This window comes from Trachurus japonicus, chromosome 2 (assembly GCF_045865225.1).
Source record: "Trachurus japonicus isolate A0001 chromosome 2, Traja_1.0".
In the NCBI taxonomy this organism is placed as follows: Eukaryota; Metazoa; Chordata; class Actinopteri; order Carangiformes; family Carangidae; genus Trachurus; species Trachurus japonicus.
Genome location: NC_140908.1, coordinates 3,528,420 through 3,555,798, shown reverse-complemented (window position 1 = coordinate 3,555,798; position 27,379 = coordinate 3,528,420). Strand labels below are relative to the sequence as shown.

At 43.5% G+C, this 27,379-nt stretch overlaps 3 protein-coding genes across 6 annotated transcripts in view; 1 reads left to right on the top strand and 2 right to left on the bottom strand.

Annotated features, from left to right (window-relative positions):
* LOC146990603 (vang-like protein 1) overlaps positions 1–16,652 on the top strand; it is a 59,053-nt gene extending 42,401 nt beyond the window's left edge. For 3 of the 4 annotated variants that reach the window (XM_085795842.1, XM_085795851.1, XM_085795867.1), the window contains 6 exons: positions 979–1,410; positions 2,408–2,583; positions 10,517–10,677; positions 13,587–13,734; positions 14,311–14,545; positions 15,369–16,652. In XM_085795842.1, the coding sequence (XP_085651968.1) occupies positions 979–1,410; positions 2,408–2,583; positions 10,517–10,677; positions 13,587–13,734; positions 14,311–14,545; positions 15,369–15,629 (1,413 nt within the window). In that variant the 3' untranslated portion in view covers positions 15,630–16,652. The remainder of the gene's footprint in view (positions 1–978; positions 1,411–2,407; positions 2,584–10,516; positions 10,678–13,586; positions 13,735–14,310; positions 14,546–15,368) is intronic. The other variant, XM_085795858.1, reaches the window with a different exon arrangement.
* znf513b (zinc finger protein 513b) overlaps positions 1–27,379 on the bottom strand; it is a 179,990-nt gene that overhangs the window by 55,188 nt on the left and 97,423 nt on the right. The window lies entirely within an intron of this gene.
* On the bottom strand, positions 21,087–26,758 carry LOC146990602 (calsequestrin-2-like). The gene is made up of 11 exons (XM_085795707.1): positions 26,314–26,758; positions 24,888–24,972; positions 24,056–24,156; positions 23,303–23,411; positions 22,476–22,549; positions 22,232–22,362; positions 22,096–22,141; positions 21,902–21,956; positions 21,704–21,804; positions 21,521–21,595; positions 21,087–21,437 (listed from the first exon to the last, which is right to left on the bottom strand). The coding sequence occupies exons 1-11, from the start codon at positions 26,554–26,556 to the stop codon at positions 21,222–21,224; spliced, it is 1,236 nt and encodes a 411-aa protein (XP_085651833.1). The 5' UTR covers positions 26,557–26,758; the 3' UTR covers positions 21,087–21,221.

The window sequence follows — 27,379 nt, the reverse complement described above, 5'->3', positions numbered from 1 at the left end:
TTGCACCAATCTCTGTATTTTACTGTTTTCCTCTTCTTTTATTTGAAGCATTGATCCATCAGAAATGCTCCTCTGGTAGAAGTAGGAGCATCGAAAGTAGAGATGGACCGATACCGAATATTAGTAATCAAGGAAACCGATAACCGATATTCATTTGCAGTAAAAATCTGTGATGAAAAGACTTTATTTTTTTGTAGAATAAAACTTAAACTCCAACACAGATCAGTTAAGTGGGCAGGACATTGTTACACAGCCAAGAGAGTAAAAAATACATTTATTTTATCAGTTATCACTGTATTATCTGCCTTGAAAGGCCCTCGATCACGAAGCGAAGAATGTGTCCGTTATCTTAAAGGGATAGTTCAACATTTTTGGCAAATTCGCCTATTAAGTCTTATAGGAGGAGTAGGTTCATTACCTTTAATTGTCGGTGCAAGATGTTTTTAGATCGGCGGAGCAGAGACGGAGGAGGCGCACGGTACTTTCACCTTACCCTCATCAAACTCATCAAATGCACAATCCAACAACTCCACAACGCTCTGGTGGACAAGTTGTGACCTGCACATTCACCACGCTATGAGATAATAACACAACGTTACCAGACAGAGTTGTTTTAGAGGGAAATTCATGCAAAACCGCTGATGCGCGTTGCCTTCAGGGACAGTCTTTCATCAACAGTCTCTGCATTTCCCTCTAAAACAACTCTGTCTGGTAACGTTGTGTTATTATCTCATAGCGTGGTGAATGTGCAGGTCACAACTTGTCCACCAGAGCGTTGTGGAGTTGTTGGATTGTGTATTTGATGAGTTTGAGATCTCAAAACAACATGCACAGATAATTCAAGGTAACGAACATCCTGCTATAACTATATATATAACAGGGATTACGGCAAAAAAGGCAAATTTGACAAAATGTTGACCGATCCCTTTAAATCCTTCTAAATCTTGTTCTCCTCCTCCCTCTCTCTCACGCTTCCAGGATGACAACTGGGGCGAGACGACCACGGCCGTCACCGGCACGTCGGAGCACAGCCTGTCCCAGGAGGACATCGTCCGCATCACCAAGGACTTGGAGGACAGCGTGGGTCTGGACTGCCGCCGCTACTTCACGCTGACCTTGGCCGTGATCGTGGGGCTGCTGGTGTTCCTGACGCCGCTGGCCTTCCTGGTGCTGCCCCACCTGCTGTGGCCCGAGCGGCTGCAGAGCTGCGGCACGGCCTGCGAGGGCCTCTTCATCTCCGTGGCCTTCAAGCTGCTGATCCTGCTGCTGGCCGTCTGGGCGCTCTTCTTCCGGCCGCCGCGCGCCGGCCTGCCGCGCGTCTTCGTCTTCAGGGCGCTGCTGGCCGTGCTGGTGCTGCTCTTCGTCATCTCCTACTGGCTGTTCTACGGCGTCAGGATACTCGACTCGCAGGTGAACTAAAGGGTTTAAAATCCTCCTGTTGTCCTCCTGGGTCAAGGAAGGAAGGAAGGAAGGAAGGAAGGAAGGAAGGAAGGAAGGATGGAAGGACAAAGGGAAAGGTGGGAGGAGAGAAGGAAGGGTAAAAGGAAGGAAAGAAGGAGAGAGGGAACAGATTGGGTCAACTGGGTCAAAAAGGAAGGAAGAAGTAAGGATGAAGGGGAGGAAGGAAGGGAGGGAAAAAGGAAGGAAAGAAAGATTGTGGAACAGATTCATTCAAGGAAGGAAGAATAAGGAAGAAAGAAGGAAGGAAGGGAGGGGGAAAGAGGGAAGGGAAAGATGGAGAGAGGGAACAGATTTGTTCAAGGAAGGAAGAAGGGAAAAGGGAAGGAAAGAAAGGTGGAGGGGTAGGGAACAGATCAGGTCAATTGGATCAAAAGAGGAAGGAAGAAGAAGTAAGGACGAAGAGAAGGAAGGGAAATAGGAAGGAAGGAAAGAAGGAAGGATGGAGGAAGGGAACAGAAGGACAACAGGAGAGTTAAATAAAACGCTCATACGGACATTCAAGCGAGTCTACAAACGTGCTTTTTTTTTTCACACACAACCAAATATTTCCATTAGCTGTGGCAGAGGTCTCAACATATTTCATCTCATTAATTTGCAATGCCTGTAGGAACTTGACAAAACCACAGACAACCCAAACACTTCTCCAGTGGCATGTTTACTGTGAGTCATAATTTAAAATCCCAGTTGGTCCCTCATGCTCCTGGCAAAACACACACAAACACACACACACACACACACACATAAATAGGGGGGTTTATAGAGCTTGCAGTGCTTTGAAATCGATCTAAATATTCATATGCTCTACATCTTGTCTGACATGTTTTAACCCCTGCAGGATTTTTTTATTTTTGGAATGCACATTTACTATATTTGCATGTGGCTCAAAGAATATTATTCCTGCCGCTGTTTATATTATACAGTATATTTGACTGTTTGTGCCCTGCAGGACGAGAACTACCAGGGAATCGTGCAGTACGCCGTGTCGCTGGTGGACGCCCTCCTCTTCATCCACTACCTGGCCATCGTCCTGCTGGAGCTGCGGCAGCTGCAGCCGTGCTTCTCGCTGTGCGTCACGCGCTCCACGGACGGCGAGACGAGGCACTACAACCTGGGACAGCTCAGGTGAGAAAAACACGCACGGACTCGTCTAAACGTCCTCTTTGTTTATATATAAGTGGTTGATTTTAATGGTTTACCCTGTCATTGAGAGTCAGCATTTAAGTTTTCAGATATAAATCAACCCGGCAACAATAAAAGGGGCTGCGCCGGCGTGTGGGCGTTGCCATGGTGCTGATGTGATGAGGTTAGAGGCCGATCAAACGCCTCAGAGACTAGATTTTACAACTCTGGAAAAGTTTGTCAAGTGGCAATAATTTGAGGTCTTCCATTGCAATTACTAGGAAAAACAATAGAAACACAGTGTTCATGTGGGTAGGCCATCTAGAAGGAATGTGCATGCAAGTATTTGCTTGGCCCGACACTTCGACTTTCCAGATTCAGGCATTTTCCAGTTTGTTTGTTACTGTTTGTTGATATAAAGTCTGTTTATGGTTAGACAAAAAGGTTATTGCTCTTTAACAAAAACAACTATTTCAATAGGAAGTCTCTAATATTCTTCTTCTTCCTCTTCTTCTTCTTTTTGTCTCATTATTGTTCATTCATCATGAAGTAGAAAAGTAAGAAAAATATACTGAAAAAGCAAAGTTTTGCAATATTATACACATGCATAATATTTAGTGTAACTAATGCAAACACATCATCAAAAGACCAAAATAGACAAAGTGTTTTTGGACTGTTTATTTCTTATAGAGACATAAAGTGTCACAAATAATTGGTTTCTTTATTTTTAATGGTTAAATCAATTCCTAACAGCTGGTTTCTGTAGTTTTTATCAAACATTACTCAAACAGGAAGAAACAGTCCATTTGTTGGGGACTATTTTCAGCTCTGATGTATATATCATGTATATATCAGGCTTTAGATACACAGATACAATACTTGTTGTGTTTGCAGGATTTGTTGATGGAGCAAATATAGCACAGTATGAAATGTATCCTCGAATGTCTGGTGGGAGTCTGACTTTCTCTCAACAGTGTTAACTTGCTGTTGGGACTTGTTACAGAGAAGATTTACGGCTTCAAAACTACGGCTGACACCAGAATTTATGTGAGCAAATAGTGTGAAACCTTAGTAGGATGTATTCGTATCAGCAGGACGAGCTGGGTACGTTGGTGGTTGCTGCTGTGGCTCTGATGCATACTCGGTGATTTAGGGCTGTTAGACATGCAGGTGTGTGTATTCAGATGCAAAACTTCCTCAGTAAATCTTAAGGGATGCTTTTAACCTCCGTGCATGGAGAGATTGAAGACATAGAGATGGAAGGAGGCACCGGTAGGTTGATGTGAGCGATCAGGGGATAGGGGAGAACTGAGGAGGTGTGGGTGAGATGAATGCAGAGGGAAAGTTAGAAACTGGGACATCGTAAGTGACAGACATGGGAAAAGGAAGACAGAAGAAAGCGGTTATGTACTCGGAGATGAGAGGAAGGATTTCATGCAGGAGGAAAAGTGAAGCAAGGGATAGATGAGCTGGAAGGAAAAGAGAGAAGTCGAATGTTTAACCTGAGATGGGAGAAAAGGCGCAGAGAGACGCATGCAGACAAAGTGGCTGGTAGGGGGGAAGGAAATCGTGCCAGAAGAAGAAAGGGGAGGGTGGGGAAGACTTCAGAGAGGAAACTCCTCAGAAAAGAGCTGCAGACAGAGGGCGGAGTACAGAGGAAATACCCAGGAGACGGAGGCAAGGCAAGGAGAGAGCGCCACAGGAGGGAGGGGGAGAGAGAGAATGGAGAAGGAGGGATTAATACTTAATGTGAGCGTAGTGTTGAAGAATCCTAAAATGTATGTGGGAATGAAAAGAAAAGGATGTGTGTGTGTGTGTGTGTTGGAAAGAAACAGCTCAGACTAGACCGACAAGGTTTTTTTTTATGACCTTCCAGTCTCTGAGGGGAAAAAACAGGAAGGTCCCATTTTTAGCCAGACTCCCTGGTATCAGTGCACAGCCCCCAGTTTCACATGTACGCTCGCTCGCAGGCATCTAATAAAACCTGATGGATTTATGAAGGATGAACATTTTTGAATGACAGCATGGGAGGAATTTCATCCTTCATCTTCTCACACATTAAATCTTGATGTGCCGCAATCAAATTACCAACCAATACCAATACAAATCACAATATATCTGCCCATATAATCACAATAAAACGTTTTTTGCCGTATTGTGCAGTCCCAATTACTATTTTTTATCTAAAAAAAACTAAAGAAACACCTTAAAGGGATAGTAGCATTTTTTTTTTAATGGGGTTGTATGATCTACAAATAGCCCCTAGCCCTGCCCAGAGATTTACAACATACAGTGTTGTGAATGGACCCAAAGAAACGGCCTATTTTCGCAGCCTAAAAGAGGTTTTACCTGGAAAGAAATACACAGTTCCATTGTTCACTATAATATAATTTTTTCCAGCCCTTCAAAGTGCAGGAAAAACGCAGTTTTTATTTGGACCCAACCAACTCACGTATCCCTCCGCCCAGGGTTAGCGCCCGCCGATCAGCAGTTGGTTAGGTCCAAATAAAAACTGCATTTTTCCTGCACTTTGAGGGGCTGGAAAAAATTATATTATAGCGAACAATGGAACTGTGTATTTTTTTTCAGGTAAAACCTCTTTTAGGCCACGAAAATAGGCCGTTTCTTTGGGTCTGTTCACAACACTGTATGTTGTAAATCTCTGGGCAGGGCTACGGGCTGGCGTTGCTAACGGGAGGAGTGCAGAGAGTCTTCTACTGCAATGAATGTACTTAGGGGCTATTTGTAGATCATACAACCCCACTTTAAAAAAAATGCTACTATCCCTTTAAACAGAAAATAAAAGAAGCAAAGTCCAGCGTGTGTCCACTCCACACAGTCGGACTCTGAGCCTGTGTTTATTTTTGAGAGGATTATTTCTCTCCAGCAGAATTGTTGTTGCTGCTCAGACACTTGGAGAGCTTTCCCCATAGGACAGAATCTATTCTGGCAAATCTTAACTGTATAATCACTTGCTATAAATAGGCCGTTCCTTGAAGTGAGCGTCTCTGACTGAAATTACACAGCACAGGAAACAGACTTGCCCCGACTAAACAGTGGGAGGTCTTTGAACTGGAACGTAGATATTATATTATATTATCTCCTGACTGATGCAGGTTGTTTTATGTCTGTATGTGGGAAGTCATATAGAAATATTTCATCATATAAGAAGAGCAGCTGCAGGAAACACACAGCTCAGTAATATAAAGCCAGGAGCCCACTGCTGTGCTGCTGACTTGAGGCTAATGGGTTAAAATGTGTAATGTGTACAATGCATTGATTTCCATATTGATTTGGCATTCATAGAAACAGGTCAGACAAGTGAGAGTGTGTGTGTGTGTGTGTAATGGTGTGGTTGTTGTGTTTGCTGGCTGCCTTGGGGGTGTTGTCCTCTGTAAGCTGTGCCATTCATCCCTGCTTGGCCGGCAGCGGGCCCGGCCTCGCTCTGTTGTCCGTCTGTGACTGTAAACACGGCTAATTAGCCGTCCCTGCAGACCGCGGCCGAGCATCTGGTCAGCCCCGACTCACAACAACCGCACAAACACAGACACGCGTGTGCATGATGGGTAATTGCACAGAACACATGCAAACGAAACGGTGCATGTAAGCCATGAACATGAATGAATGTGTGAGACGGAGGAGAGGAGAGCAGTTTTCTCTCTCCGCTGCCTATCTCTCATGTATCTCTGCTGCACACATTCCTGTTTTGTTTTGCAGACATCCAGCCTCGGCCCCGTCCTAACGAGGACCCTGCTCGGGCCCTCGGGTCCTGAAAGCTGGTCTCTGTCTGCCTGGCCTTTGATGCCAATCTGAGGGCCACAGGAATCCTTTTCTTGTCCCCCTCGTCAGACCGGACAAGTCGAATATGAACGCATTCCTCCTGGCCTGCAGGAGTGTTGTTGCAGAGTGTGTATGTGTGTGTGTCGGGGGGGTTAAACACACACACTCCCTGCTGGGAACTTCCCAGTTTACATTCCCTGACTGGTCAGTCCTGACTGAGCAGCAGCATTGGAGCAGCCAGTGGTCTTCCTCCTTCTTTCTCTCCAGGCCGACTCATTCACAAAGCTTCATTTCATTTCTTTAACGGAGTTTGCACAGCCAAAGAAGCTGTGAACGTCTCTGTGTCATGTTTGCTCAGCTTAATAATTGATCCAAGTTGTGTTTCAGCAGGAACTCTTACTCAGCACCCAACAATGGTGCTTTGAATGCTTAACAGTGTTTCCGCTAGGAGTGGCGGCTACCCCTATGAACCTACAGTAGGTGAATTCCCCCAAATGTTGACTATCCCTTTAATATCCAATGGCGTGTTTGTTGTCATCTCTTATGTGTGACACGCTGCTTTTGAAATAATCTCAGTTAGGTTGAAAATCGAGGGAATAATCTGCACAGTGACTGTAGAGGAGACAGATTTCGAGGATTGAGGAAACAGGAGTATTTATTTAACAGCAGATAAAGCACCATGTTTCTCGGCTGCTTTAATCATGATACATCTTCTGTCTAAATCAAAGCGAACATCTGTTTTGGGGCTGTTCTGCCTCTGTCTGCTCTTGCACATGTGACTGTCACCAGATGGCCGTGTTAGCCAGAATGAATGACATCTTTAATGCCTGTTTGTGTCCGTCTGTGCTAATGCAAATGGAGCATTACTTATGTATGGTTTGTTCTGAGGCAGGAATAGAAATTAAAGGTGCTTTCTTTCATCAGTAGGTCAGAGGTCGTTGGCCGACTGTGATCCCTCTGTGGGATAATGTGAAGCGCATGCTGCAGGGCCGGCTTGTGCTGTTGTTCATGCATATTGAGTTAGCGCTCCGCGTGGCCTGAAGAATGACCGGACACAGTGAGGACTCACATGTTTATGGACACAACCACACATCCACACACTGAATAAAAAAAGGATTCAGTGTTGAGCCGTAAAGTCGCCATGTCTACGTCTGTTAGCAGCTGTCAACATCTGCTGCGGCTGCTGCTGTCCAGTCATAGGTCTAGCTGCTATAAACCCCCGTATGTGACATGGTTTACACTACCGCATCACATCTAGTGAGCTTGAAACCTGCATGCATTGGTTTTATTATTTATTTTGATTTGAGTTGATGAAATTAGTGAGCAGACGGCGTCTTATTTATAAAGCCAGCGCGCGCAGTCGCGTCTCGTTTTTCACCTGATGAGGACAAATCCAATATTCTCAACCACATTGTTGAATTAGCTCTGTTTTGGTCTCCACTGAGCCCAGAGAGCAGATCCTGTATGTGGCTACTATGTCTCTTTGTACTGATAAGGTTACAGGTGGATTTATGGTGCCTTCATGTGCCATGGTAATTATGGTAAATACCAAAAGACGACGTGAAAAGTGCACATTTCAACATGGCGGTGAGCAACGCAAGATTCGTTAATGGTAAGCAAGGCAAGCCTTTAGAACAGGGGTTCTCAACTAGTCTCACTCTGGGATCCACATTTTCCCATGGTCATTAAGTCGCGACCCACTTTTATAGAATTCAAACCAAGAATTTTTTTTTAAAGCCTTTAAAAACTAATTTTGCTCTTTATTGAGCAAAGTGCATTTCAGAGCACATGAATGAAACTGAGGAGGACCATGACAACTGCATGTACGGAAGTGAATAAAATAATATCAAACTGCACAAAATGGAGACCAACAAAACGATATATTTGACTTCTAATGCATCTCTGCATTCAGAGCATATTCACAAAAGTGAATAAATATCAAATTGCACAAAATAAAGACCCACAAAACAAGGTATTTTCACTGCATTCAGGCCACATTAATAAGAAACTGATATCTTTGCATTCAGAGCAAATAATGAGAAAGTGAGGAGAACCATTACAACTGCATGTGTTCACGTGACGCGTGCCTTTCAAAATAAGTTATTTTTCAAAATAAAAGACATGTCCAACATCAGATGTGCATTAAATATTATTTACTTTTTTGACCAGCTGTCCCCGACCCATCCAGAACGGGTCCGCGACCCACTTTTGGGTCCCGACCCACCAGTTGAGAACCACTGCTTTAGAAAACAGTTAGCAGCTATTCACTTTATGTATGCGTGCATGTACAGTAAAAAAAAAAAAAACACTTTTAAAAAGCTAGCCAAATAGCCAGTGCTAAATCTCCATGAATATTAATATTTACCGTTTGAGTTTTGATGATTCATCTTGTTGCTGTAAGAGATGAACTAGGCGATCCAAGATTGTTTTACCCCATAGATATATACAAACACGTAGATGCTGCATGTGTATATATCTATGGTTTTACCCAAGTAACAAGTCTGAATCTGTGTGTCCTGTCCACCATCTTTATTTTCTCTGTACAACAACAAAAGCACATGAACACAACACACTGGTAAATACCAGTTCACAAGTGGAAAATACCATCTGTACCCTAGCACATGAAGGCAGCATTAGGTCTGGGCTGCTTCGGCTCCTCAGGTCTGTGACGTATCAATCTGAATCAGTCTTTATGAGACAGTCTAACATGAATGACGTTCATCGCTGTTTGCTAAACTGTGGCCACATGTGTCAGTTACAGGATAGCTCTGAAACATTGCGTAAAAGTAGCAGCCCATTAATACACAACAGTATCTATTTACAGTGTGCTAACATTAGCTAATATTAGCATCACAAGCAGGCTGGCGGCAGAGCGCCGGAGTGTTTCACAAGGAGGGAGGGAGGGAGTGTGTATCACTCACTTGTGAGTTTTAGGAAGAATGTGGTCTGGATTTAACCTCTACTGTAACTCACTCAGTCCCAGCGCCTGTTAAAGAGGCCAAGCGTCATGTGGCACAATGGGCGAGAACGCCCGCTACAATTATGTACAATTGGTTTTAATAGCGGCGTGTTGTGGAGGACAAGACCTGGCACGCTCCCTCAACCACCAGCATCCCAGTGAGCTGTGGCTGCAGCTCCACAGCAACGCAAAACACCTTTTTTTTCATGCCTCTCACTCTCTTTCACCTTGCTCCTGCCTTATTATTAGTTTATTTCCTAGGGACAGTGCACCACTAATCAACAGAGTTAAAAGAACAACTGTAAGTGGGCCAGAGTTAGCCAACAAGGCTAGTTTTCGTCCATTGTCCCTGGCCAGATGTTAAAGGCAACCTAAATGTTGTCACCTCCAACATCACGTGTCTGTCTGTATATAGTAACCGTGGTAACCGTCACACTGCCACTGCTACGTTGTGTTATTCCTCTGTAGCAGTACCGTACATGCTGGAGCCTAGTTTACTGTGTATCTCATGTCTTTTATAATACAAACACATTGATTACATCATACAGAACAGATACATGAAATAATGCGACCAATCAAAATAAAGAATAAGATAAATTAACAGACAGCTTGACAAAGAAAAAACAATAGGTAATGGGTTTAGTTTGCTGTACATCCTCTATAAATATACAGTATAATAAACACTGTCTAAAAGTGGAGGCTAATGTAACATATGTGCAAGTGCATTAAAATTACATTAATAAAACCTATTTGAAGCACTTCACACTTGATTGTCTTTGAACGTCACTGTATTTGATCTTCTCGCTGCGTCCTCACGTGTATTTGAGTGTTTTGTATCATTTATGGCGGGAACTCCCCACTGCAGCATGAATTGAAGTGTCACTCTTAGATCTTTTACTTCTCAGGTGTTGCCTTCTGGTTTCTCATCGTCTCTTTTATTTCACGTCGGTGTGTGAGGTTTTCTTCAGTGTCCAGATCCGGTTGTTTATTATTCTGACAAAGCTCCTCTGGCCGTTACTTTTCTCTTTCTGCGCTTCCCTCTCTTCTGTCGTGGAGCTGCAGGGCTCTCCTTGTGTGTTTTTTATTAGAAATGAAAAGCATTTTTCATTTACAAAGCTCAACCTCTCACATTATTATTATTATTATTATTATTACTAGCTGACGTTTTGATCCTGTGATCCTTCTTCTCCTCTGTAGTATTCAGCGGGCGGCTCTGGCCATCCTAGAACATTACTACTGCGACTTCCCAGTCCACAACCCGGCGCTGCTCTCCGCCTCCAAGTCCCGCGCTGCCAAGCACCTGGCCGGCCTCAAGGTCTACAACGTGGATGGTGAGTTCCCAGCAGCCCCAGCTGAGGGTGAGTGGGATTGTTTTCTATATATATAACTTCACATTGTTGTGTTTTTGTGTGTTTTTGTTCTTGCTCTTCCTCTACAGGCGTTTCTGTATTCACTGTTTCGACTTTAAATTGTGTGGTGTTTATTGAACCGGTTGATTTTACACTATTTTGTCATTTAAGGTGAGGTTTAAGAAAGGAAAGAAATAATATTAATTAATTCATATTAAAAAAACAGTTGTTTAAACTGCTTTATAATCCCATCATCACACAACAGTAATTCCTGAGTTGCTCCCTGCGACAGATCGAGCGTATAAGCTCTGGAGTTCATGTGTCGGCAAGTTGATTAGATTTCCTTAGCGTAGTGGAATGTGCTGAAACAAACGGCTGCCTGGAAGGAAGAAAACGGATCTGCTACAGCGTAATTGGAAAATTGTCAACTGTAACTCGAAACACAGGTGATTTGTAGTTAATGGGCTACAACGTGCAAAAATGCAAGTTGTGGCGACCTGATACATACGTACACGACGTTGACTCTCTCCCTGTGTCTCTTCACGCTCGTCCCTTTAAAGACGCCTTTAGAGCTAAACTGACAGCCTACCTGTTGGACAGTAAGTACGCAGAGTGTGGATCTGAATCTGTCCTGGTTACGTGTCCTTGAACTTCAACACAAACACACTCTGCCTCTGCCTGCTTCACACAGCTCTCCTCTGCATGCCACAGGTTGATGAAAAAGTTGAAAGTCGTGCTCACGGCAGCTGGCAGAATGTAACACAAACCCTCTATTAAATTATCACTCTCCCTTAAGTGTACTCAAGCTTCACTTAATTGCACTAACTTGACTCCCTCTTCCTTTTTTCTTTTTTCTTTTTTTCCCTCTGCAGCCATTTCTCTCCTTCCCTCCCTTTTCTCCTCCCTCCTCTCAGATGTTAGTGGGAGACGGTGGCTGATAAATCAATAGCTATCACGCCGCCGGTCTTGTCATTTCTCTCTCGTGTCTCATCCTCCCTCGTTTTCATCCTGCAGCAGCTGGTCAGGGGCCTCTCCATCTCCATCTCCATCTCCATCTCCATCTCCATCTCCATCTCTCTTTCTCTTTCTCTCACACTCACACTCTCCTGTCTCCAGCTTTTACCTCCCACTCCTTCCTCTCTGCAGCCGCGCCGTCCTCATAACAAAATAAGTCGAACTCAGGGACAGACAATCATCTGTTCCTTAATTAAAGAGTGTTGGAGCCCTGAGCGGCTCAGCTACACTCCATCCACATGCGCTCACTTGATATTTCATTACATATGCCCGACAAGCCATTTGGTTTTTATATTGTTTTCTCTGCTGCAGGCGCTGGGGATTAGAAACGATTCCCAGCAGGTAAAATGTGTTTTTGCATAGCAAGTCTCCAAATATGAAATGAAAAAAAAAAAAAAAAAAAAACGCAGATCCTTATTTATCTTAAATAAGTGAAATATTTAATTCTGATTCATGCATCATGTTCACATTTGAGAGATACAGACAGGGAATATTATTATTATTAGGGGAAATAGGGACATATATGACATCTTGCTGAGAGCTGGATATGAAGACCATTATTATAACAAAGAGAAAGTGGAGATTAATGTATTAAAATAAATTATTTTTCAACAAAGTAAAGATATATGGGCATTAGATACTTGGGGTAAACTAAAACTGCGTACTTACTGTGAAATAAAACAGGTATTTGGCCCAGAAAACTATGTTGTGTATAATTTGTCTAAAAAGAAAAGATCCCTGTGTGCTCTATGAGAGCTGGTATTCTTGGTCTTCATATGGAGACAGGCCGATATGTTGGCACAGCAGAAGACGATAGGATTTGTAATTTATGTGACATCCAAGAGGTGGAGAATGAAATTCATTTGTCTTCTACTGTCCTTTCTATGACTCTATAAGACAAAAACTGTTTAGTAAGGTAGATCCAAATAATGAATTTGTGTGGTTAGACGATGCTGAGAAGCTAAAACATCTTTTTCATTTGAATATTTTTGCATTTTCTTTATTTCTTGAAAAGGCTTGGGCAATGAGACGAAGAGCGATATATAGTTGAGTACTGAAAGTAATCTTAAATTGTTTATTTATGTCACACCTGTGTGGCAGGTAACACCAACAGGAAGGACTGTCTAGTCTTTGTTTTGTATTTGTTATTAAATGTGTCTTGTAATCTCATATGGAATGGGCCACAGTGGTTATTTTTATTCCCACTGTCCAAACACAGGCAGTTAAAATAACTGAATTTGTATAAAACTACAAGTTGGCTGAACTCTGGCGTTCACCACTAACAGCGCTCTTCTCCTTCACTAACAGCAGGAGCAGGAAGTGCTGCGAGCTCCCTGCTCTCCCACCATGAATTATTCCCTTCATGCACCATCTCTGCCCCGGCATTAATAATTCAGCCTCTCTGCCTTCTTTTAACCTGCATTAACATCAGAGTTCATCAGCTGCCTCCTGTCCTCCTTCCAAATATTATAAACTTTTGAAGTTCGCCCTAAAAGCTCATTTAATTGGACACCTCGTTCCTCCTGAAGGCGCCCGATGGCACAGTAACGGGAATGTTTGAATATCAATAGCCGAGCGCGGGCTGGCTGGGTGTTTGAGTCATCGCACTCCTCGTAACAATTTATAATTACGACTTTGCGCGGCTTTCCCTGTCAGTTCCTGGGGTTTTAATAATCCTGGTGATAAAAGGAAATGGACTGAGGTTTATGTGCATCGATGATCCGCCCCTCCACTCTGAAAGCAGCTTGTTCCCTCACGTTGCACTTTATGTCATCACCATGGACTTCTTTGTTCCTTTGTGCCTTTGAGTTTTTACCTGTGAGACACACACACACACACACACACACACACACACACACACAGATGGTAACCAGTCTTGTTTTATGTGTTTGTTGTCGTTGCAGGTCCAGGGAACAACGCAGCAGCAGGACTCGCACACTCTCAGTCCAGAGCCATGATCGCAGCCGCCGCCCGCCGCCGGGACTCGAGCCACAACGAGCTGTACTACGAGGAGGCGGAGCACGACCGGCGCGTCCGCAAACGCAAAGCACGGTGAGGAGCCGTTCTGGCTAAGGTTATGGACTTGTTATCGGGCTGATATTTGATATTATAAAGAAATTAAAAGACTTTTTTAACATATGTATCATATAAAGCATCATTTATCCTCATTCTGTTTTTGTAGGTTCATAGATACCATAGATAGATAGATAGATAGATAGATAGATAGATAGATAGATAGATAGATAGATAGATAGATAGATAGATAGATAGATAGATAGATAGAGAGAGAGACAGATAGAGAGATAGATAGATAGATAGATAGATAGAGAGAGAGACAGATAGAGAGAGAGACAGATAGAGAGATAGATAGATAGAGAGATAGATAGAGAGAGAGACAGAGAGACAGAGAGAGAGAGAGATAGATAGATAGATAGATAGATAGATAGATAGATAGATAGATAGATAGATAGATAGATAGATAGATAGATAGATAGATAGATAGATAGATAGATAGATAGATAGATAGATAGATAGATAGATAGATAGATTGATTGATTGATCTGGATAAACGTATTGGAAAAGTGACAGAAATGCTAATCCGAGCTTCGTCTGCTGTGTCTCCTCCAGCCTGGTGGTGGCGGTAGAGGAGGCGTTCACACACATCAAGCGCATGCAGGAGGAGGAGCAGAAGAAGTCTCCGGGGGACGTGATGGACCCCCGGGAGGCGGCGCAGGCCATCTTCCCCTCCATGGCCCGCGCCCTGCAGAAGTACCTGCGCACCACCAAGCAGCAGCACTGCCACAGCATGGAGAGTATCCAGCAGCACCTGGCCTTCTGCATCACCAACAACATGACGCCCAAGGTGAAGCCTCCTCCCACTCTGATGACCGCACACACGGTCGGGTTTGTTCTCTGTTGTGACGGTTGTCGGCGCCTCCGCTTGTTCGGCGTTAGCTCTAACATCATGAACATCTTCTATTGCGCTGCCATCGAGTCCATCCTTAGATACGGCGTTACATCCTGGTTTGGTAATCTCACAGTCAAAGCCTCTCAAAATCAAAATCTCAAATACTTAAAGGGATAGTTCACCCAAGATTCAAATTTCACTCATTATCTACTCACCCTCATGTGGACTAAGGGCTGGGAGAAGTTTCAGAGTCCTCCGTGCCTTCTCTGAGTTACAGCGGGGCTCCGTGCAGCACTGCATGTCCATATGACGGTTGAGAACGGAGCTCACTTTTCTTCGTCCAAAAAACATCCAAATACCTCCATAGTGCTCGTCTGTAATGTCCCTCTTGTATTGAAGCCCCAACATGAGAAATTGTTCCAAAAAAAATTAAATAAGTCTATATTTTAAGCTTGTTTGTAGCGGAAGCTCCCAGCACTGGTCCGTCCAAATCTTGCGTGATTTGCATTGACACCCAGTTCACGGCTCCGCAAATCGCACGAGATTCCGGCAGAGCAACACTGGGAGCTTCCGCTACAAACAAGCTTAAAACATAGACTTATTTAATTTTTTTCTGAACAATTTCTCATGTTGGGGCTTCAATACAAGGGAGGGGCAGGTCTGTGGGAGATGCTTAGGGGTAGGGGAGATTGTATGCATGGGTAAAAAGGAATGTCTTCAGTCGGGATTTGAAGAGCGGGAGTAAATAAAACGACTTTGACATTGTGTTTGTGTGCAGGCGTTCCTGGAGAGCTACCTGAGCCCGGGGCCCACGCTGCAGTACAGCCGGGACCACTGGCTGGCCCGCCAGTGGACGCTGGTCAGCGAGGCCTCGGTCACCAGCGGCCTGAAGGACGGCACCGTCTTCGTGCTCAAGTGTGCGGACTTCAGCCTGGTGGCCACGACGAAGAAGATCCCCTACATCCAGATGTCGGAGGAATACATCGACCCCAAGTCACACAAGTTTGTCCTGCGGCTACAGTCCGAAACCTCCGTGTAGCACTTTTTTATTTTATTTTTTACTCCTCACTCCCTTTTTCTTCGCTCTCAAATGTTTTTATTTTGGGTTTGCAGTTTTTTATTTTTACTTTTTTTTTTTTTTGAGTTTTTACATGTCATATATGAATCTGTATATCACACACATGTTTGAATATAGTGTTTTTTTTTAGTTTGATTTGGATGAAAAGAAGAATCGTGGCAGGATTATGCTCACAGGAGCTCGGACGCCTCAGACATGGACTTGCGTGCACATACAGGATGTGTGAGTGTATGTGTGTGTGTGTGCATGTGTCACAATCACTTGTTCCACACAACACAAGGTTTCTGACATCGGTCACTCCTTTATTTCCACGGGACAGACGGACAAACCACTAAGGACGGCTGATGGCGTGACTCGGATTTTGACGTTTGAAACCTGATGGAGACGCATGACAAACCTCATCCGCTGTCTCTTCTACGACCTTTGACAGCGGTCGCTTTCAGACGTCAACAGGTGGACAACGAAATGGATTTATTTTCTCCTGAAAACCAAATTTAAAAGATTTTTACAAAGAAAAAGCCAACAGATTTTGCATTAAATGCCTCAAACAGTTGGAATACATGATCTCGGACTGTTTTTCCTTACGCTCATCGCTACTTCAGGACGTCTGCAGGGACATTTAAGATGTCACACTCCCAACATATCCGGCCTGAGCCGTCACGGTAGCACCCTCGAGTGCTAATTTTCGCAGCCAAAGTCGAGACGCTTTGGGGTGTTTTGGCGCTCGATTCCTCTCCAGGTGCAACGGAGCTCAATCTAAAATACTGGGATCAACAACATGCACGCAGTGTCAAAACACCGGGGAGGCCAAAAAACGCAGGGATGAAGCAGACCATGAGAGATGCACAGAGATGGAAACATGCCCAAAAACATTTGCCCTGCCTCACCGGTTCAGTGACCTTCTCAGGGCTTTCATCTCCGCCGCATCGGCCTGACGTGATGGGAAGGGAAGGCGGCGAGGAGGAGACACGGAGCCACGATGTCGGAAAAGAGAAAAAAGTACTACTGATGACTGACCAGACTCCCCCTCTGTGGGTTACACTATAAATACTGCACATTCTCATCTCTGCAGTGTAAACGGTAAACTTAGTGTAAGACTGTATTTCCACAACAGCAGAATCATGTGATGGTGGAGCAGCGGTGGAGTGTTTTTCAAATGAAAAGCCCCGCTGCAAGATATCTTCCGCCTTTTATTCGACAGTGTAAAGAAACAGAGAGAGACATAACACGCAACAAACATCACTGGTGTGTCATCAAAACCATTAGGGAACCGGCTCGCCTCAGGCAGATCTCCTTTTAAAGGGATAGTTCACCCAAAATTGAAATTGAGTTACAGGGGGTCTCGGCGTAGCAGTGCATGTCCATATAACAGTTGCAAATGGATACCAACTGTCTTGGTAACAAAAAGACACACCAAAAAACATTCAAATCCCAGTTCATCCAAATTTGACGAACCAGGAAGAGGAGCTTCGAGAAGCTTCCGCTACAAAACAAGCTTGAAATATAGACTTATTTAATTTTTTTCGGGACAATTTCACATTTCGGGGCTTCAATACAAGACGGACATTACATACAAGCAGCATGGAGGTATTTGAATGTTTTTTTGGTGTGTCTTTTTGTTACGAAGACAGTTGGTATCCATTTACAACCGTTGAGGGTGAGTAGATAATGAGTGAAATTTCAATTTTGGGTGAACTATCCCTTTAATGTGAAAACATCTGCGAGAGTGAAGAGTTTCTGCACATTGCTGGTGGAAATCGTCATTATACTGAATTTATCCAGACCTGACGTTGGCTCCAACACTGTTAGAGAATGAGCAGCAGTTAAAGTGTGAGTCCATGTGCATGTATCACTACTAGAAACACTAGTGTCAACAGTCGAGAGCTGCAGCAGCAGGGTGTAAACCTCCTTCCCAACTGGACCGGCTGGTTTTCCCCATGCCTCTTTTGTCTGAATCCCTGGAGGACAGGCGCTTCACTGGAACTTCTTCCTCCGGCGGATGAATAAAGGCTGTTTTGTTGTAAAAGAAAAAAAAAAATTCACAGTGAAATGAAGCTAATGGCACTAAAACGACACTTTAAGATCCTGTCACATTTGACCGCGCTAGCTGTCCCTGTCCTCATGTCTCCAGTGTATTCACACAGAGAGTCACACTGAATAAACACACAACCGGTGGTGAAGTCGGTGTGTGTCCTGTGTGGCTGTGAGCAGCGTTGTGGCCTGCTGCCCCCTGGCTGGTAGATGTATTATTGTCACGTCGTCTGTCTGCCTGAGGGGAGACCACGTGTTTTCATATGAAACATATTGTTCATAAAACCATTCTGTCACTGTAAACTTGTAATAAACTGATTATCTGCCTGGAAAGAACTTTAAAACAACAACACATTGGCTGTTTCCAGCAGCAGATCTCTCTTTTTTTTTTTTTTTTTAAAGCACCTGCCACTGCTCATGTTTTGTACCTACTGACAGATGAACTTTGTATGATCCCAATGTGACTGTGCCTCCTGTTTTTACACTGTATCTATTTATGTAAACAAGCATGTGCGTATGTATGTGTGTGTATGTGTGTATGCCATTCCAGTTCACATGACCAGCCCCTCCTCCTCCTCCTCCTCCTCTTCATCAACACTACACACTATGTCATGGTTTGGTTTTATCTCATTGGACAGCTTCATGATGATCACATGGCATTGAAATGTAAAAGATGTTTCAGATTCACAGCATTAGCATTTGTACAAAAAAATAAAAAATAAACATTTTTATTAACATTTGTATATCTGCTGTATTGTACAGTAAATAATAATAATAAGTTGTCAGTTGGCTTGGAGCTTTGTTTCTATTTAGAGATAAGGAACCTACACTCTCAGGATAATGAAGTTCTCACTTTCACAGTTTCTTTGTTTGTTTGTTCCATTTCTCCTGCAGCCAAACTGTTTATGAATGGAAGTGTATTTAAATGGATTTTTATTTTTAATGACTGGGCTGCAGGTGCACTCTATCTTTTATTACCTTAGTGCCTTCCTGCTTCTCCACATGCAGCGGTGTGTTGCCCCGACTGCAGACCTCTCACCTCTGTCTCTGCCCATTAGACGTCTTCTCCTGCCGCCTGACACCGGAGACAAATCTCGCCCTTTTTTTTAGGATGGGGGGGGGGTGGGGGGGCTTGTTTTGGTGGCTTCTTGTTGTCATGGAGCTGTGTGGTAATTGCCTTCGCCGTCAGCCTGTCAGGAGCCGCGCAGCCGGGCCTTGTGGGTAAATGAATGTCAATGTCAGCGTCCCATTGCTGAAAAACGAACAACCTCATCCTTTTTTTTCTGCGAGCCCGTGGCGCGAGGCCGCCTGTCGGAACTCATCTGTCCGTGGTTTAATCCCACCCCCCCTCCCCTCTTCCTTCCCACTCCAGGCCTGATCCATGCAGGACCAGGACGCGGAGGGGAGAGATGGATAGAGTGGAAAATGAGGAGCATTTGCATCTAAATGGAAAGTTTTTCTTGCCTTCATTCTTCCTTCTCTATTTATCCGGTAATGGGTTGGTTATGTGCAGATCAAAGCCGGAGCCTGGAGCTTCTGGTGGTGGCTTCAGATTTGAACAGAAATCTCCACCTTTAATGCATCTTACTCATGTCTTGTCTTTGTTCTTTGCTGTGTAATATTGCACCTGTTAGATGGTCACACTGTGCTGCTGTCATGTTTCCTCTCCTGGGACAGAAACCAGCCTGAAGTCTGCGTTCATGTAAAACACCATCACACTTGACATTCATGGGATTATACAACTAGGAGCCGTGACACTGGTCGTCTCGCTGCCGAGGTCACAGTTAGATGAACACATACATGTACCCAGAGATGGACAGAGTACTCAATCTCAGTACTTGAGTATGAGTATAGATACTACTGGTCAAAATTTACTCCATTACAAGTAAAAGTAGCTCAGTCGACATGTTACTCCAGTAAGAGTAAAAAAGTACTTGCTTTTAAAGGTACTTAAGTATCCAAAAGTACATGCTTTTAAATTTACTTTAAGTAAAAGTAAGAGTAAGAGTAAATTTCTTCTTTTTCACATCAATGAATTACTATCATTTTTTCTAAATGAATTTAAGGAGCTTTTAACTCAAACTCACAATGTTATAAAGCTGCAGAAACACCTATAAAAACTAATAAAATGAATGGGATCATAAGAGGGCAGCAATTGTCATTTTCATGTTTTGTCCAATAGGATTTTAGAAAAGAAAAAAAAAAAAGAGCAGACCTGAAAGTAACGAGTACTTTTCAGCCTTCCTAGAATTTAACTCGAGTAAAAGTAAAAATATTTGTCTTGGAAATGTATTCAAGTAAGAGTAATAAGTACCAAAGAAATCTAATACTCAAGTAAAGTACAAATCCTCTGGATATGTACTTAAGTACAGTACTCCAGTAAATGTACTCTGTTACTATCCACCACTACATGATGTGTCGCCGTTTAAGGTTCTGATCTTTGTGTCTGCTCCGTGGTCGTGGATTATGTGTAAATCCCACACGGTCGCACAAAACATCCTGTTTACACACGGCAGCACATCCACCTCCAGGGGAGGAATGATTCTTGCACGGCCTCCGTATTATTAATTCATGTCCAGTGGTTCAGGTTCAGCACGAGTGTGTCCGCTCCTCGTGCCCCCGGTGGGCCCCTTCACCCCCCGACCCCCCCCCCAGCCTCACCGTCCAGCTCCCTGCTCCCTTTACAGGCCATAACAATGTTGAATTATTCACTGCTGTTTGAATAATTCAAGGTGAAGACGCTAATTGACCGGAGGAGAGAAAAAAAACACCAATCTGTTGTCTTGAGCATCACTGATGTCCTCCTTAACTCTAAAACAAACAGATAATAGATGTACTAGTCAAAGTAAAAGACGTGCACCTTGTAGATGTACTTTTATTACTTTATGCTTTAACATAGTGAAAATTTGCACCAAGGCTCCATTCATTAAAAAGTCTGTACTTTATTTTAATGCAGGTTTGTGTTAGATTATTATTATTTAATACAGATTGACTCTTTTGATTCAATTCAAGCGCTAGACACACACCAATAGAAGTCTTTATAACTATTTATATCAATCCTAAAGCTGCTATTTTCATATTAAGAACAGATTATTATGTATATTATTAAAGATCACATCAGACTCTGTAGTTCCTCTCAGCTTTTTTATGCATCTTTCAGCTCGTTGTTTTGGTTTTAGGGCCGACAACTTTAATGTTTTCTGTCACAGCAGCAGTTTGCAGTGAAAAGGCTCTAACGTACGGTAACAGACAAGCTGCTCAGGCTGCTCAATAAATCAAAATATAATAAAAGTGCAATATCAAAACTGCAGCTGTAAATTAGCACAGAAACTTTATTGCTCCAGGCAAACTTTCATATAAACTGGGCCACAATTGTTCCCATGGTGACCTTTAATCAGCCTAATTACTTAAACCACAGTCTACTTCTCTACATCTTGTTTTCTTTGAAATGAGAACATGTGAATGAGTCAAAATGTGTTTCTAACGTAACCGGCCCTGGACGTGGTCTAGTTGAGTTCAGTCTTAGTCATCCCTGTCCTCGTTGTCCTCGTCGTCTAGGTCACGGCTCCCCTCGTCGTCCTCTGTCATGTAGCTGTCGGTGTTTTCCTGCTCGTCGGCCGACTCATCATCGTCCTCTGTGTTCACCCTTCCTGACAGGACGTCCTCTATCCAGTCCTCCAGCTCCTCCGCGGTGGGCAGGTCCTCGTCGTTGGACATGTCCAGCCACACGCTGTCGGCCTGGGACGGAGAACCAAGAGGATCAGGACAGAGGGAAAGAAGTTAACGCTTCACTTTGAACTGAGCTTTGTCTTCACACTTACATCTGTGACGTTGACAACACCAATTTGAGGTCTAAACAGGTCCAACTTGAAGGTCTTTTCCCAGTAAGTGGTCAGCTGGAGAGACAAGAGAAACCACATCACTATAAGAGGATCAGAGACAGTGTAGAGTATGACTGACTGGCTGTGTGAGATAAAGATATTGTTGTCATGGTGAAGCAGAACCAGAGGAAAGTCATCCGGATCGATCCAGACGATGCTGAGCTCTGGGTTGTTGGTGTTGTCTCTGGCCACGTCTTTCAGGATCTCTAGGAACTCATAGCCATCTGGGGAAGGTTAGAGCAGACGGAAATAAAAAGAGAAATAATAATAACCAATACCAATAGCCAAAGGGAAAAAAAGCTCTGATTCAGATTTACAAACCTGGATCTTCTTCCTCAGCAAATGCAACGATATGTATTCCATCCATGTCGTCCTCCTAGAAATAGAGGAAATTGTACAGAGCTATATCTGGATCATCCTGATACAACAGCCCAAACAGGTCTGAATCAATCAAAAAAAAAAAAAATATATATATATATATATATACTATTGTTATGCGAGCCAACTCTACTCACCCAAGTCTCAAACATATTCTCTGCCCTGAGCTTCCTCAGTGTCGCCCTGTACAAAGAAAAAGCACATTTTCATCATACATATAACACATCCACATGCTTAAATACTGGCGTTTAAAGAGATATAAATCACACCAACCTTCTGTGTTGGTTGACAAACTCAACTATGTCCATCTCTGACAGAGGTCTGCCAGGCAGGATGGCCGGCTCCTCCATGAACGGCTCATAGAAATTCACCTCGTTCATCCTGAGGGAGAGATGTTTGGCCACCTAAAACATGAAAGAGTCGACTGTATGTTAAAATAATCACATAAAGTAATTCAATTTGTTTTTTTTGTACTTACTTTGTATAATGTTTATTTATAATATACTTGCAAACTTACAGATTTATCAAATGTAGCAAAGAATTTGATGTAAGGTTGAAAACGCTCTGATGCCTCCTGTAAAGCTTTAAAATCTGAAAGAGAGAGACAGATACAGAAACAGGAAAATGATGAGAGACTCAACCAAGACAAACAGAAACCAAAGGCTGAGGAAGAAAAAAGAAAAGATAAGAAAAGCAAAACAGATTGAAGTGCAGAAATTTCACATTCTGGTCGCATTCCCCGGTCGGATCAACAATATGTGATCAGGAAGGCGAGGCAAGCGGTGAAACTCACTCTCTTCATTCAATTTCCCATCCTGCTCCGGCTGTCCTCACCCTTGTAACAAAGTCTCCTCTTAATACAGTTTTATACGCTTGTAACGCGCTCCGGGCTTTGCTCCCTACAAGGTCACCACCAAGGACCAAACTATCTCTGCACAGAAATGGGCTCTATAATGAAACTTCATGCCACTGTCATATCGCAGCAGACAGCATCTTCACAATCTCACTTTTCCTGCCTTTTTTCTTTTCTTTTTTTAGGAGGGACTATAATTGCAGTTTGACCTATTAGACAGGGAACTAGAAGTTATTTAAAGGCTCTCGTGGGACTGAGTGAAAGTGCCACAGTCTGGAATCAGGTTTCCCTTCAGCAGCCAGTGAGGCTGTGTGGTGAAGTGGCTCCATTAGCCTCCAGATCCCAGCAGCGTTGTCGGGGGAACGGCATGATGGCAGGGCCGCTAATGCAGATGTGCATGTGTTCACTGTCTCATTATTATTACACAACGCCTGCCTCGTCTTTATGTAGACACAAAGCAAAAAGCGTCGACAAAACAGCGATGAACTAACGTGAATCTTCTCCCTTGAAGTATCCGATGAGGCGGATGTCCTCCTCCATCCTCTCGAAGGCTCGCAGCTCCATGGCGCTGTTGATCATCTCCACTGGGTCCTCCAGCACCTGGAGGAGACACAGCAGCTGAGGAACTCTACAAAGCAGCCAAAGCTTGAAGCAGTGGTTTCATATTTTGGAAAATGTGCTTATTCACAATACTTAGGAATAAAAAAAACAAAAAAAACTGAGACATAAGAAAGTGAAAAAGCATAATCCAAAATACCGTTGGTGTTAAATGACATGAGCGTTTTTCCTGCTGAAACTTGTGTTACTGTGAATTACATCATTTACAAGCACTTTAATTAGGCTGCAGCTGCTAATTGCTTGAGGATTTCATTTCTGGCTGACAGTGGCGTGCACAGACTTTTTGAAGGGCAGGGGCGATTGGGAAAAAAAGGGCACATATAGCGCGTCCTCACCACTGAAGAGGGCACTTTAGCACACGTTTTGGCTCCAAGAGGGCACTTTAGCACGCGTTTTGGCTTTTAGAGGGCACTTTAGCACACGTTTTCGCCCCCATGAGGTCACTTTAGGACGAGTTTTGGCTTCCAAGAGGGCACTTTAAGGCGTGTTTTGGCTCCTGGGGGCACTTCAGGGGGGGCGACTGCCCCCCTTGCCCCCCCCCCCAGTGCACGCCACTGCTGGCTGACAATTATGGTTACACATCTGTAGAAAAAAAAAGCAGCTGGATCAGTCCTCTCTCCACTCACATCCAGCAGGAACTCCACCAGCGTGTCCGCCGAGAGCTCCCCGTCAAACTCGATGACACGGTCGTCCTTGAAAACGTACAAGCTGCCCACCTCCTCCAGACCTGATCAGACACATAACGAGCATTTCCTGTGACTTTTAAAGGGATAGTTCAACATTTTGGCAAATTGGCCCATTGCCGTAATCCCGTAGCAGTAGGTTTGTTACCTTTAATTGTCGGTGCAAGCTATTTTTAGAACGGCGGAGCAGAGACGTGAGTTGCAATGGGATTGTGAATGGGATTTCTTGGTTTCCCTCATCAAACTCATCAAATACACAATCCAACAACTCCAAAATGCTCTGGTGGACAAGTTGTGACCTGCACATTCACCACACTATGAGATAATAACACAACGTTACCAGACTGAGTTGTTTTTTCCGAGTAAATTCATGCAAAACCACTGATTTCATCAAGCAGTCTCTGTATTTACCTCTAAAACAACTCTGTGTGGTAACGTTGTGTTATTATCTCATAGCGTGGTGAATGTGCAGGTCACAACTTGTCCACCAGAGCGTTGTGGAGTTGTTGGATTGTGTATTTGATGAGTTTGATGAGGGAAACCAAGAAATCCCATGAGCCTCCGTAGCGTAGCTCTGAGCAGCTCACGGCTCTGCTCCACCGTTCTAAAAATAGCTTGCACCGACAATTAAAGGTAACGAACCTACTGCTATGACTATAGGGATTATGGCAATGAGCCAATTTGCCAAAATGTTGAACTATCCCTTTAAGAAGTTCATTCAGCAGCAGCTGCCTAGCAGTGTGGCAGCAGCAGGATCAATGGGTCAGAGACATACCCAGTTTTTTGGCCACTTTGACGTCCCTGTGGGAGTCCACCATCCCAAAACCGATGTCTTTGTTCTCCAGAACTTGAGCTGTGAGCTGGAAAACATCACTTCAAATCAGACCTTGGTTTTTGATAATACATTACTTAGATGTGTTTGTGTGTGCCCCCTGTTGAAATGTGTCAGAAAGAAAGCTGCTTCACTTTCTTGCAGAAGGAAAACACTGAAGAGGCTGAAACTATGGAAAGCAAAATCGATAACAAGTGAATAAATCAAATAAAATAACATTTTGCATTTCTATTCTTTCCCATTTCATCCCAACCCAGAGCATCTACTTATTTCTGGTTCACAGCCAGATAGCAGAGGTTTGGGAGTGCACGCTATAATTAACAGAATGACCTAGAAACCGATCCCTGGATACATGTGAACCACAGAGGAGTGTGTGAATAATGGGATTAAATCCACTATAGGCTATACCTGCCAGTTTTAGAGAAGCACACAGGTGAAAACACTGGTTATCATCGTATGACAGTAAGTGTGACAGCTGGGAAACCTGCTTTCCTTCAACATTATGATGCGAGGAACTAAAATGAATGACTTGTTATGACAGGTTGGATTATAGTGAAGGTGTGAAGGCTAACCCTCAGGGACTGGAGCTGCAGCTTATTGAGACATGTTCATGTTATCGCTGACATTAGATATCCCACTGTAGGTTATAATAGATACATCTCTCAACTCCCCTATACGTCAGTCTTGACTTCTTGTTGGCTAATTGCTTATGTCATTTTAAAGGGATAGTTCACCCAAAATTCAAATTTCAGAGTCCTTCGTGCCTTCTCGGAGTTACAGCGGGGCTCCGCGCAGCACTGCATGTCCATATAATGGTTGTGAATGGATACCACTTTTCTTCGTCCAAAAAGACAAACCAAAAAACATCCAAATACCTCCATACTGCTCGTCTGTAATGTCCCTCTTGTATTGAAGCCCCAACATGAGAAATTGTTCTGCCGGTCAGTGCAAGTCACGCAAGATTCCGCTACAAACAAACTTAAAATATAGACTTGTTTAATTTTTTTCAGAAAAATGTCTCATGTCGGGGCTTCAATACAAGAGGGACATTACAGACGAGCAGTATGGAGGTATTTGGATGTTTTTTGGTGTGTCTTTTTGGACGAAGAAAAGTGGTATCCATTCACAACCATTATATGGACAAATACTGCTGCGCGCCCCCCCCCCGTAACTCCGAGAAGCCACGGAGGACTCTGAAACTTCTCCCAGCCCTTAGTTGACATGAGGGTGAGTAGATAATGAGTTGAAATTTGAATTTTGGGTGAACTATCCCTTTAAATAAAGCATGACAGATCTTCACATGTTGAGTTTTTATGTCATCCTTGCTCCTTGTCCCATCTCTCCATCTCCATCTCCATCTCTGCCTTACCTCCAGGACCAGCTCCGTCATCTGGAACCTCTTCTGCAGACCTTTGTTGGCCGGCAGAGGCTCGTGGTAGAAGAGACACAGCAGGTCGTACCTCTTCAGAGCCTTCCTGTAGTTGCGTTCGTTCATGTCCAGCACCCTGTCCTTCCCGTCGAAGTTGGGGAACTCCAGACCTTCCTCGGCGCTGCAGAGGAAAGCCAGGCAGAGGCACAGGCCGCACAGCAGAGGAAGCCAGAATTTCTGCATTTGTTGTTTTGTTGAAAGGTGTTTTTTGTGTGTGTGTGAGTCAGATTGAAGTTGGCAGAGAAATCACAGAACCTCTCACGGCCTCAGCTTGAACAGATATGAAATTCACCCACTGATTTGATCTACGATTCCTCTCTAATGTCTAATACTTAATCAGTTTTCTCTCTGTGTGCTTCTCACTCCTTCTCCACCTGTCTTCTGTCTCCTCCTCTCTCCGTCACTTAGCTTTGCTGGCCACATCTCAGGAGAATATGCCCCCACCCCATTTCTCTATTTCTCTATTTCTCTCTCTCTCCCTGACTGAGAAACCCAGCCGAGCACATTAAAAAGGACAATCATTCATGAGGTTGCCATTCATGCCTCCCTGAAATAAATTCTGAAATGAGAGAACAGAGAAGCTTTTGGGAATCCCATCAGCTGTTTAATCAGCAATGTCATTATCCACATCAAAAAATAATAATAAAAAGGTGATCGGTTATGCATTGGAAAGTGATATCTCCTGCTATGAAGTTAATGAGAAGTGAATTGACATCAGTGGATGTGAATGCAATTGTGGAGGGAGGAAAATCTGGAGGAGTATCCCTTTAATGGTGCTAAATGAATTTCGTTGTGCGCCTCAAAACCCTTATTTATAGCTTTTGAAAAGGAAATATCTAACTCTAACAACAAAAAAGCTGCTAAAACTTTTCATTTGTGCTCATTATTTAATGCCTATATTTGAAAACTACCCCTGGCTCCTGTTTAATTATTTGTATTGTTTGTGTAACTGCACTTGTACTCAATAAAAATTGGATTAAAAAAAAAAGAGAAATCGTTGTGCGCA